This window comes from Nematolebias whitei, chromosome 11 (assembly GCF_014905685.2).
Source record: "Nematolebias whitei isolate Nwh7 chromosome 11, NemWhi1, whole genome shotgun sequence".
NCBI classification, from domain to species: Eukaryota; Metazoa; Chordata; class Actinopteri; order Cyprinodontiformes; family Rivulidae; genus Nematolebias; species Nematolebias whitei.
Window position 1 is genome coordinate 21,642,367 of NC_056508.1, and position 13,881 is coordinate 21,656,247.

Genomic DNA, 13,881 nt, shown 5'->3' on the forward strand with positions numbered 1-13,881 from the left:
GATAGATAGATAGATAGATAGATAGATGGATAGATGGATAGATGGATAGATGGATGGATGGATGGATGGATGGATGGATGGATGGATGGATGGATGGATGGATGGATGGATGGATGGATGGATGGATGGATGGCAAGTAGGTAGGTAGGACTGGACAATATGGCCAAAACTTTTATCACAATATATTTCTTAATTTCAGTCGATAATGACATAATTCGACAGCTGATTTGACCGTTAAAGTAACTGAGACACACCTTTACTATAGTTTCGAGCAAACAGTTGTTTTTAGGTGTTTGTCTTGCTCAATTTCGAAGAACTGCGGAGGCTCGTGCCTCAGCGCGTCCCCCGCCGCTTCCGCGAATTGGGTTTTGAAATGCAGCTGATTTGACCGTCAAAGTGCATTTATTAAGGAAAAGTTAGACTAAGACACACCTTTACTATTATTTCGAGCAAACAAATAATTTAAGTGTAAATCTCGATAAATTCTTGTTAAAGTCCTCCCGCGGCCGCCATTTGGCAGCCAATAGCTTTTTTGGCACAACACCGGCCCACATTTCCTGGTTGTCAGCGGTGACGAATAATAGATGCGACGTATATGACGAAGCGACATATTTATGGATTTTTCCACTTTATTAGACAAATATGGACTGATGCGACTTATAGGGCGATGCGACGGGTACGGCGGAAAATACGGTAGAAAGATGCTTTATTAATTCCAGTGGGGAAAATGTTCAAGTGTGTAGATTTTGAGTTTCTGCCAGAGTTTGTTTTCCAGCTTTTATATTTTCCAAGTATTCTGTTAAATTATGTGCAGGCTGTTAAAGTTTAAAAGCGCTTCGAGGACCTTTGATTTCACTCCTTCAGAGGATGAAAGTGCCTTGGTGATTAGATAATTCACCTGAAATTGATGTAACGTGGTTAAAGCCAGAGTCTCGCAGAATTTGTTTTGTTTTATAGTCAAAGGTTTATGTCACATTTAAAAGATTGGACTAGATTCAGCCAACACATTGCTTTGTCCGCCCCCTTTGAATTGTATTTTTGGCAGAACATACTTTGTACAAGTGTCAACAGAGTTTTGTTCAGTGCAGGACAATAAAACTCTCTCTACCATGACTCTGGCAAGAGAGTCAGTGGCAAAATATGCAGCTGTTTATACAAAACATTCACTTGGAAAAGGCTAAAAGAAATTAGGCTATTAAAGTAAAACAAATTATTTCATGCGTGTGAGTAGTCCTAAAGGAATCTTTAACAATAGTTTACAACACTGACACATAAACAAACTGTTAGTTGCTATAAAATGCAACTTTCAGCCATTAGATGTTAATCAAAACCAAAAACTGAAGAAGTGAGGCGATGAATGAAAAAGAGGAGACTTCAGATTGTTGGGGCTCATTCTGTGGAGGTATACTTTAGGGTTACGGTGATTGTTGAGGGGGCCCACAGTGAGGAGGCCCAGACAGACTGAGAACACAGAGCGCAAGTTTCCATTCGGCTCCTACGGGTTCGTTTATGACGGATAATCTCCATCGATCAGCTCCTCTTTGAAGCTGTTTCTCTCAGGGTTTAATTAGACTGACAGCAACTTCAACACACTCTGCTCTCTGCTCGTTCACGTCCCGCTCACTCGTTACACCACAGAATCAACTTTAACTTTGAATTTGTGGATAATCATGTCTAATATTTAACAGATTTTTTTTATTTATTGCCAACATGCACAGATCAGACTCTCACTCCATAATAGATGCACAAATAGTAATTTCTAGCGCATATTTTTTTTTAACTAAAACACCACAAAGATGGTCATCTTGAACCTGTACACAACACAAAGCTCAAACACCTTTTTATTTACAACCTTTAGCCTTTTTTTTCTTCTTCTTTGGCTTCTCTATTCTTCAGGGGTCGCCACAGAGAACTAAGTCACACGGAGACCTGGCAATTATTTTTATGCCAGATGTCCTTCCTGACACGACCACAGACCACCGAGCTACCACAGCTCTGTGTGGAGCAGAGCTGCCTTCTAGGGCACCCGGGGGAGCAGAAGGTGGGGGTTAAGGGCCTTGCTCAAGAGCCCAGAGTGGGGCAAATGAGGGGGGAGGCAGGTGTGGGTGCTTCACCAATCCCACCCACATTTTGATGTTGTCGATACCGGGAGTTGAACCAACAATCTTGCGATCACAGGCCCACATTCTCTAACTTCTGCACCACCACTCCCCCAAACCTTTAGCCTTTTATTACAAAAAAAAACCTCATATGAATTTTGAATGCATGCTATTCTTTTCAGACAATCCTCATGCTCTGTAAGGTTGGAACTGTACGTTTAAAATATTTTTATATGTATCCAGGACAGTCACATGTTGGTTCAGGTCAGGCATTAGCTGCAGTCTGTCATCCCTCATAATCGTACATCGTTTTGCCTTTGTGCAAAAAGTTAATGACGTAGTGAAACACACAGCACTCTCCGAGGTCTGGAGCACACTGGGAATAGTTTCCCTAAAGAAGCAGCGAGCCAACTTCACATCTGACCTAATTCACTGTGGCCAAAGAAAAATACATACACATATCCCCATATTATGATAGTGTCACCTCCATGCTTCACCACAGGGGCGTCTTTGAGCAGACGATAGGTGATGCTGTGAGTCATGACTTGTTTACTTCTACTACCCAGCCTTCAAGCTGGATCATTTTATTCAGGGATTGTTAGATTCTTCAAGGTTAGAATGAAGTTTGAAACAAATATGTCTTTTTGAGAGTTCGAGAGGTCATTGGCTGTTTTCCCCAACAATATCTTATACTGTTAATGATGTTTGTTTCACACTTTTTTAAAACGATGCTTCTATTCATTTACTGTTGCAACACACCAGCTTTTTATAGCAGCAATCTCTAATAGTGGGGTTTTATAGAAAGGTTATGAGTAATTATCGTCTTACCTGCTGTTGTTGAACAACTTACTTTTGGAGAAATTGTTTCATTCTGTCTTGACAAGGTAGTGATTAGTTAAAACAGGGCCCAGGTCAAAATGAATTGCTGCTCTTTAAAAAAAACATCTCCAACAGTTTTGTATTATATGGGTATTTGTACACAGAATTATGTGGTTATTTGCTAGTGCAACAAGTGGTATGCCGATGTCCCCCATTGCTGAAGGAGTTGACTAGTCAAGGTTTGTAGTTTTCAAGATGAGTGTTTTTCTGAACAGGGAATGCACATAAACCTTAATGTTTTATTATGTTTAATATTCATGGGTAGGAGTTACACTGTGTAGAACAGATGGATGTTTTCTTGTCTGCGTAGAGTGATGGAAACTGGCGAGATAAGGGAGCTATTTTATCTACCACTCGGTGCAATGGCAGAGCCAGTGGGTGACCAACGGTGGCTTTGGCTGCCAGAAATTGATCTTCAGCAACTCCACCTGCCACCCCAATCATTTTAGGATTTTTTTTTTTCATTCGACCTTTATTTCTTTAGATAGAGAACTTTACTAATTGGCTTTTCTATGTATGTGAATTTAAAAAGGTTAAATCTGGTCCTCTGGACATTCAAAAAACAAAACAAAGCAAAACAACAACAAAAAAATGTAGAAATGTTTTGTCTTTCGGATGAAAGATGAAACATTTCTACATTTTTTTTCTACATTTTTTCATTTAGCCTGTAAGACTCATTTACAGTCTACATATACTTTTATGCAGTAAAAAAAAAAACTAGAACGTATAGTTTTCTAAATGATAGGGGTGGCCGAAATACATATTATTTATATATATATATATATATACATATATATATATATATATATGTGTGTGTGTGTGTGTGTGTGTGTGTGTGCTGGTGACCATCATGGATTTTGACATGGAACAGAATTTTGAAAAGGAACCTTTCTTATACTTAGATACAGTCACAAACCAAAATGAAAGTTGGTATTTCAGACACAGGCTATTTCCAATTATTTCTTTTCGATCCACAAAAGGGGACAAAAAGCAGCAGCAGCTAGCTGTAGCCCTTCTTGTACAGCCTGCAACACATCTGGCAGGAATATTGTAATTTTGCAGAAATAACCATGTCATGTGAAATTTACCGTTGGGCATCATTTTATAAACGGTGTTCAAATAAACTGCTATTTTAAGTTATTAAGAGATTAAGTCACTGATACACTTACTAATACCTTAATTTGGAAAATCTGAACTAATAGAAGAAAATCTTGTAAATATGTTCATTGTTATAGATTTTTCCAGCTGACACCCCTCAGAGAAGTTTTAGGAACTGTTGGACTGTTTCACATCACATTTTTTCCAAACATTGTTTTTTAAAATTACATTTCAAGAGCCAAATCAGATTGAACCAAGCCTCCAGCTCAGCTGTTAAAATAAAAAGACAAACCGCACTCTGTTCAAGCATGACACTCTAAAGATACTTTTAAAGTGATAATGAGTATTCAGCATGCAGACTCATAAAAATAACTTTTCTTGTGTGGCATATATTTTTAAACAAACAGGTACGAAGCTAGTGCTGCAAAAAGCTCAATACTGTAATTGCAGTGAAAGGTGAATCTGAAGTCAGCCTAACATTTTATTCCTTACTTTTACCATCAGTTACTCCAACAATTTGGTATTGTGTTGTCTCGAGAAATGGTTCTGAATTTTGTTTTTATTAGAAGTAACCAACTAAACCTTAAAAATGTTTTACAGTAGACTCCAAAAAGCTAATCTTTCTATCTTACAGGCAGAAGAATATGAAAAGGTGCCATGTAAATTAAATAATAATGCAATAAAAATAAATATTAAAAAGATTACAAAACTTTTTTTTTTAGATTGGTAGTAATAAAAATGGTGGAATATAACAATACAGAGGCTTTGAAGGAAGTTGCACAAACAAACTTGTTTGCAGCGATCTGAAGGGTCTGCTCCTGGCTGTGGAAAGATACCTGACAGCCTGGCAAGAATCAGACTGCCGTTTTAGCCGGTATCTTAATTTTCCTCTGAAACATGTGTAGGAAATTTACTGCTTCATTTCATCTTGTCACAAAGGAGCACTCTGCACCTGGCTTCCCCCTTTTTCTCCATGTGCAGATCTCTCTCTTATCCCTCCTTCCTCTTTAGGGAAAATTGCAAAGCTAATGAGTTATTTCAACGGAGACAGAAGCTCTTATTAAACCTGTCACTGGCCGTAAGGGCTGAAGTGAAGTTAGAAGGAACTGCATCTTAGTGAGGATAAAAATCCCCCCACACACTCACGCAGAGGGAAACAGAAGTTAGTAGGTGAAATAAGAAAGCAGAAATTTACCTTCACAATAATTGCCATCTCCACTGTAGCCTGACTTGCAGATACATCTATATGATTTGGGGGTGTTCTGACAAATGGCATCGATACTGCAGTTGTCAAGCCCCACCGCACATTCGTCCACATCTGGAAAACAGAAGACAAAACAGTCAGTACAGGTCCCAAAAGTAATGGTTTAGGATGAGCTTTGTGCATTTGAAGTGTATCTTAAATAAACAGTCCAGATCTTTTGAAGTGGAGCTCTGGGAAAAGGCTGAGAGCAACTAATATTCTACCTGTTGTAGATCAGTGTTAGGACATCCTCAGTTTAGAGAAATCCAGTTTAATTCTGACCTGATTGATGAGTTGATGAGAAGCCGGATTGAGACCAAGACTAAAGAGAATTGCTGCCACGTTAAAACAATTTAATTCTAGAAAAAAATAATTTCTTTCTTGTGAATGCAATATTATTTACATTAGCCATCTTGTCAGCATTGAACTACACAATTACTTAAACAGAAAATTGTGGGAACAGTAGTCCCTCGCTACTTTACGGTTCAACATTTGCGGACTCGCTCTTCTGCGGTCCTTCAACGATTGTCAACTTTAATGTTACTCACATGATCGGGACGATACGAGATAAAAAGTTAACGAAAAAATACTTTGGTCAGGCACCGACATTTTGTGGTTTTCTTTCAATAAGCCTACACTGTAAGGTCTGTCAAAACTACTACACTACCCAGAAGCCAACAGTGCTTCCTGCCGCTGCTTTCTGCCGAAATAAAGGGAACGTTTTGATCTGATTCGAACTGAAAGTTTTGATGTGATTTGAACCTGACTAAAAGGGTCTGTCCTTACTCATAGTGACTTCGGTGCTCAGTGGATGCAGAGAGCCGTATGGAACCAACCAGGAATTGGACCAGAACTACTTACAGCCTCATCGGTCAATCTAAGTGCTGCTTGCCGGTCCATGAAGCCTCTCAAGCGGGGAGGCATTGCTTGGAGGTCTGATGGCTTCTCCAGAGCTCACCCGGACTTTTTTCATTTGGATTCCTCTGGATCCCTACTGTTTCCTTTACACTTTATATTTTTGCTATTGTTGGATGTAACTGGGACCCTGAGTACACAATTTCATTCCACGTCATGTACCACATGTGATGCAAATGGCAATAAAGAACCTGGAACCTTGAATTATTTGGATTCGATCAGTGTGGTTTTGTGCTGGCCCTCCAAAGGTCCAGCTCTTTCCAAAAGCGTCTGGTGCTCAGCGGCTGCAGAGAGCCGATCAGAACCCGACCAGAACCGGACCATGGCTGGTGAGTTCCTCATATAAAATTTTGCAGTAGCTACTGTGCAGTGCATATACATATGTTGTTAAAATGATGTAGGTTTATGAGTTTAGAACATTGCAAAAGTGTGGGAAGGGTTTATTAAGCCTTAAAAATATATATACAGTAGTCCCTCTCTTCTTCGCGGTTCATTTTTAGCGGATTCGCTATATCGCGGTTTTTCAAAGTAAGATTGGACATGACACAATTGACTGATTGATGGATGACCCACGGATTGCTTATTGAAAATGAATTATTTTAAATGATTTTGTACCATGTGTGCAGCCCACAAGTGCAGGGGAAGCTCCCTCCTGCAGCTGATCAGCTGATCGCCTTCTCTGCCACGCACACATTTCTCCTGCTGCAGCTTTGTGAAGGGTTAACCCTTTGCTGTCCAGATGCACAGATCAACTTTTGTCTTGCAACTTACAATTCAAAGTATGTCACATCGTAAAATTGTCATAATCACAAAATATAAAAGTGTTACGTTATTTCTAATTATTTTAGAACGTCTATGTTCAGTCGTTTCAATGTAATTGATCAAAAAGTACATTTCTGCTCGGCGCTGCAGAGCTGAAGCAGTGTGGCATCCCTTTGATGTCCTGCTTCACTTCTCTTCTCTAAAATTTATATTTAAATACTGTAACATTTTAAATAAACAATTAAAATGTTCCAGTTTTTAAATTTAAATAGTTTATTTAAGGAGGGAGGTTGGAATTAACAGGTGATGAGTGTAATTGCAGCCTGGCAAATGTCATGACAAAGTTTACTGAACTTGAACTGAGCTTGCACTTGGACTACTGTATCCCTACTTTATGGTTTTTGACTTATCGTGGGGGATGTGGAACAAAACCCCCATAATAATCGAGGGACGAATGCATTTGCAATCATAAACAGCTGCAGCAGCAGCAAGCTGTTGCACTTCGAGTGCAAACTAGGAAGTTTCCAGCAGGAATATCATGTTCCTACATAATTAATTGTGTAACGCAAAACAACGTTCAAACGGTCAAAGATACTATGAACATTTTTAGACCTTGTCTACGGGGAAATGCAAATACGATTTAGTTTTACGATATCTTTCTAAAAATAATCTCATACACATGATACAGTTTCAAGAAAAATAATCATCCACACAGAAACAAAAACATGACCCGTAGCAATGCATCAAGGTTGAGTCAGGTCCTCTGGACATATTCTTTGTTGAAGCATTTCGTCTTTTATCAAAAAGATCTTCAGTCTGAAGTGCTGCAAGCACCTGCTCTTAGTGGATCAACCAGTTTGCTGGTGTAAGACAGAACTAACTGTTCACATGATCAAGGAGGACCAGTGGACCAACCTAATGAATGATTGTTAGTAGGGGTGCACCGATTGCAGTTTTCTGGCCGATCATATATCACCGATCACTAAAAAGTCTGACCTGCTGATTCTGATTTTGGTCAATACCGATTTTGTTTTATAAGCGACACTGGCAGGTGTTATAAGGTCACATTGCACCTTCAATTTTCCAATCTTATTTTATTGAAAAACATACCCTTGAACAATATCCTAGAAACAATACAAACTTGTTTTAACTGGCCATGAGGTACTGTTCTGAAATATCAATGAAGTTCAGACAATTGTTGTTAAAACTACAAACAATTGATAAAATCGGTTTCTCATGTAAGTATTGGCAGATCACCTATCTCCCAAATTAAGGAAATCGGAGCCAAGTTATCAGTGCACCCCTAACTGTCAGAGCCCTGATGGCTCCTTGGTATTCACAGAAGGCTGCGAGATGCGATAGCATTGTAAGAGGGGAACAGTCGAGCACGGAGGCTTCCGTTCATTTAACGACAGGCAGGTTCTCTTCACAAAGATGGCTTCCTATTGGTTAGAGCAGTAGTCCTCCATTGCAAGAGTTGGGGTTCGATTCCACCAGCAGTCACATGCTGAAGTGTCCCTGAGCAAAACACTGAACCCCTCATTGTCTACGATGTGTGTCCCATCGGTGTATGAATGTGATCTAAAGCTCTGATTTGTTTCTACAGATTCAGGTTAGCTTTGTAGAGATCTAGTAGAGTGCTGTATGAATGGGTAAATGAGGACACAGATTGTAGTGTAAAGTGCTTTGAGTGCCTTGATAAGATAGAAAGCTGCTTTAAAAGTAGTCCATTTACTCCTTTCACAACCGTCAGTTATTTTAGACAAAGTCATAAAAACCACATAAATGTTTTGACTGATATATGCACATAATGTCCTCTGGTCCTCAGTCAGATTCATTATCTGCACGTCATGTCTAGTTTCAATAAAAGTAGCATTTATCAAAAATTCACACTGGTTGCTGTCTACTAAAGTTTTAATATAGATCTTGTGTGTTTTGTTAGCGTTCAGTCTGCTGGGGATGGGGGGTTATCCTCTCAGTGAACATGGTAACCATGGCAGCCAGATAAGTTCTTCTGCTCTGGGTCCAAGTGAAGATCACCCCCCCCCCCCCCCCCCAACAAGCAGCCAAAGACCAGTCACCCTGAAAGACTGTTTTTAGCTATCAAAGGGGAAAAAAGTCCCCATTTAAATGTACTATTGATGTTTATTATTCATTTGATGTCAAATGTTAAAATTATTTACCAAAACTCAGTTGGGCAAATCTACACCAGCACCACCATTATCCCGCACCCCAAAGACTGACACTTAGGGGAAACATTGCAGGAAAAGACACTACAGTATCACGCCACTGCTGTCACTGCCATAAAAGCAGGCGAGAAAAAAATATGCCAGAGCCATGAAGGACTGTATTCACACTCATGGTGTCCAAATAGTTTAGACTTAGCTGTCAAAATGTGGTGAACAATTTGACGTTTTGACAATGATGCTCAAAGAAAATAGAATTATCAGCTTTTAAGATTGTAAAAATAAAAAAAGTTAAATTATATAAAGGTGGTTGAGATGGTTTTGTGTTAACAAATTAAAAATGTTTAATTCATTTCTGTTGACAAAAAGAGTGAAGATTCAACTAAAATATGCTGAAAAAGGCTTTTTGAAGCCATATTTTTTTAGGTGACAACACAAAGAGGAACTTCCAAGTCATGATGGAGATGAGTTTATCTACAGCTCAAGCATGAAAAGTGGATTTCAGACAAAACTATTCAGTCCAGAGAGCAACTAGTGAGTAACGTCTGGATTCAGTTTGAGTTACAAAAAAAGAGAAAGTAAAGAGACAAAAAAGGTGGAAATGGGTTTAATCAGAAGCATGATCGGGTTTTCCTTCACGGAGCCCCTAATCCCACCAAATCCCAGATAACCAACCCAGGTGTTCAGGCTTACCCCCCTGCACACAGGAGAAGGGAAGCTTAACAAGGTTTACATAGCTCTCAAAGTTCCCTCTTATCACATCCCTCTGCAGGAGCTGCTTGATCCCAGGAGGAAATGACCTCCAACCTAAACCTCTGAGCTTAGCACCTTCAGCCGACTCAGAGAAGCTGCTGGAGAGAGGATGACGGTGATGCTGCAGGACGTATAAACTCCTCTTTTTTTTTTTACTGAACATAAGTAAATTATTTATTAATTCAAGAACAAATAGACCAAACCAAAATATGACATCACTGCAACTATTTATCAGTGAAGGTACTGCCACGCCGAACTAGAATAAAAAAGGATACAATATTCTTGTGTTTACCTGTTAAAATCTAACATAAAAAAGAAAAAGGACAAAATTGTGACTTGATTGTATAAAAAGTATCAAATATCCAAATCAAGGCTTAATCTTTTAATAAGAAGAGTGTTAACAATCTAACAAGACATTTTCCAAACACTACGACCAACATACAAAAATATTACAGAGAGGTACCACTTCACAATAAGGCTCCTGTTATAGATGGCTAATAAATAGTTTAAAGATACATTATTAAGTCCTCTATAAACACTTTATAAATCATTAATAATTGTTTATTATGCATTAATTAAGAGTGACAGAGAGACTAAACTGACCAGCTGCTTGCCAACTAGTGAGTCAAATCTGTTCACCTATATATTTCATCTATACAGTTATTACATTAAATATTTCAGACTAAGTTACTACCTTGGATAGGTATAATGGATATGGATATAATATGAGTTGTAGATACTTGTAATGCAGTGATAAAGTACAATATTATATGCTTAAAAAATAGGTTTGCAAATGCTTATTGTGCTTACAGGTAGTAACTTAGTCTGAAATGTTTAATATATCAACTCTATATGAAATATATAGGTGAACAGATTTGACTCACTATTTGGCAACAAACTGGTCAGTTTTGTATCTGTCACCCTTAATTAATGCACAATGAGCAGTTATTAATAGTTTATAAAGTGTTTATAGAGGCATTAATAACATATCTATAAACTATTTATTATGTAAGGGGAGCCTTATTGTAAAGTGGGACCCATGTGTACACAATTTCGTTCCACCTCATGCACCACGTGATGCGAATGACAATAAAGAACCTTGACCTTTGAACCTTGAACGTAATCCCATGTCACACCGTATTTATGTCTGTGCTAAAAAACAAACAAATGTAGTTTATTCAATTAAATTATTTTCCTTGAAGTTTTGACCACTTTTACTCCAACATTAGTATTATAGTTTAGATGTTTTCAAGTGGGAAGATGACGAACAACCAATACCTTACCTGCTATATGGCTCTTTGAATGATCTCACTTTGGAGAAACTGAGCTTAAGGACTTGAGGTTGATAGTAGTTCATGCAAAACTTTAAACTGTGATTACAGCAGAACATTTGAACAAGCACCAAGCTGCACCCAAAGTGTTACAACAAATATTCATAGACATACATGTAAATAACCATTGAAATACATGTAAATAACCATTCTATGTAAAACTGACAGAAACGTAAAGATTTCAAAAGCATAATGTTGAGCTTCTCTGAAATGTTTGAGTTTGGATTTGTAGGATTTGATGTAAGATGGCAGAAAACCACTTAGATCCTGGGCATGCTCAGACTATTAGCTCGTCAGTCCAGTCAGGTTTTATCCTTGCATCTTCAAATTGAAGTTACTCCAAGTCCAAGAGATATCTGCAACAGGTAAGATACTGTCTAATCTTCTCTGAAAAAAAAATATCTCTTTGGCTTTTGACTCAGCTTGACATGTTGGTTTACTGTTTTTAGTTTTTTTTTGTTGTTACTGTTTGCTGTTTTATTATTTTAACAGTTCGTTACTTTTATGGTTTCAGTTGATTTGATAGTTTTTTTATGCTTGCTTGTATGTGTTGGTGTACAGAACTTCGGCCAACGGTGTTGTTTTTAAAGTGCTTCATAAATAAAGTTGTACTGTACTGTATTGTCTATACACTGTAACCTTGCACAAAAGAAGAACTGTGCCCTTACCCAACTTTGTAATGTAGCATCCTGCACATTTCTCATGCTCTTCAAGCCCATATTTAGACAGTCTACCTGTAGGCTACCTGTGCCACCATAGTGGAGGGACGGCTTCGACCTGCAGTGTAGTATTGAAGATTATAAGATGGCACTTTAACACAGCTAAAACTACTTTCTGGATCTTACGTAATTCAAGAAATACAGACGTTTCAAGGTTTGAGGACTTGCAATAAAAACCATAAATGACCATTTCAGCAGCTAAACGAGTTCTGTTAAACGGTTTATAGATGCCTCTCCCATAACATCAGTCAGGAGGGCCACAAATATTGTTTTTATTGCTGTACAAAGATGAGAATAAAGGCTGCATGGATGCACCCTGCAGACGTGTGGAGGAATAGGGAAATAAAATAGTAAAACAGGGTTGTTAAACATTATTACTGTGGATGAAACAGTCTTGGCAACTTGGTTCACACATATATTGAAACATTTTATATTTGCAGTGTTTTTGTGATTGAAAGTTGTCTGCCCTGTTTGTACAGTTCATTTGAGGTGCTCTGTGTTATTTTCATTAGGCAGGCCTTTAGTTTCTAGGGCATAAGATACAACTCCCTTTCTAAAGATTTTCATATTTATTTCCATATCGAATGACAAAATGCTTTCTTTTACCATATAGAGGGGGTTTTTGAGCTGAATTTGTGAGCTTGGTGGATCAGTTGGTAGAGCTGCCACCTCTCAACAAGAAGGTCACCAGATTGAATCCTGGCCATGGGACCTTTATGGGTGGAGTTTGCATGTTCTCTCTGTGCATGCGTGGGTTTTCTCCGGGTACTCCGGTGTCCTCCCACAGAACAAAAACATGCGTGTTAGACTGGTTGGTAACTCTAAACTGTCCCTAGGTGTGAATGAGTGAAAGATTAGTTGTTTGTCTCTTTGTGTCCCTGTGATGGACTGGAGACCTGTCCAGGGTGTTCCCCGCCTCTCGTACAGTGACTGCTGGACATGGGCACCAGTGACCCCCGTGACCTACAATGGAAAAAAGCGGGTAAAAGATAATGGATGGATGGATGGATGGATGGATGGATGGATGGATGGCTGGATGGAAGTATAGTCAGGGGTAACATGAATTGTCACAAACTGAACCTAGAGCTAGACAATAATTCGATATAGATATATTTCGCAATATACTTTTATTCAATAACAATATGAGTTTTAAGCACATTTTCGATATTTCGATACGATTACAGCGTTTCACTGACACGTTTCTTTTTCTGTTTGGGTTGAAGCGGCCGCTTCAGTTTCAACCCGGACAGAAAAAGATGCGACACAACTACGTAAGTGCGTGGTGATGTAGATGTTACGCAGAACTCGAGTCCTGAAGGAGTCAGCGGTAGCAGGCTAGGCTAATCTCCAACACGCGTTAAGTTTTCGCTTCAAAATGAGTTTGCATGACCGTCAGAATGTGACTGAACAAGCTTTCACAAGTGAAGAGAAAGCAGATGACATAATTGATAAGAGAAGAAAGACTAATTTGGTGGTGTGAAAGTGGTTCGGCTATCTAAGATCCCATAAACTGCAGGTTTCAGTGTGCTGCAAAATGTGACGGAGAGTCGTTCTAACTAGCAGTTGGAACATCTAACTTGTTCCATCTGAAGAGTTTCCACTCGATAGAATTTGCTGAGAGTCAGAAGATGAAGCAAAATAAAAGTTTGAGTCAACGTGTCCCTGAAACAACACCCCCCAGCTGTATCAAAAGAGAAACACATGCAGCAAAGGTCAGCTGCATGGTGTTTAAAGTTAAAACTATTAATATATTTCATTATTGATGAGAAGATGACATGGAAATCTCATGTAGATTACTTAAGAATAAAAATAGCAAAATAAAGTAAGAGTTTTTGAGTGACAAAGTTTTATATATATATATACATATATATATATATATATATATACACATATATA

The 13,881-nt window shown here is 38.5% G+C and overlaps 1 protein-coding gene across 1 annotated transcript in view; it reads right to left on the reverse strand.

The window, feature by feature from the left end:
- Positions 1–13,881, reverse strand: part of scube3 (signal peptide, CUB domain, EGF-like 3) — a 163,736-nt gene that overhangs the window by 109,706 nt on the left and 40,149 nt on the right. The window contains exon 2 of the mRNA XM_037684755.1: positions 5,272–5,394. Within this exon, the coding sequence (XP_037540683.1) occupies positions 5,272–5,394 (123 nt within the window). The remainder of the gene's footprint in view (positions 1–5,271; positions 5,395–13,881) is intronic.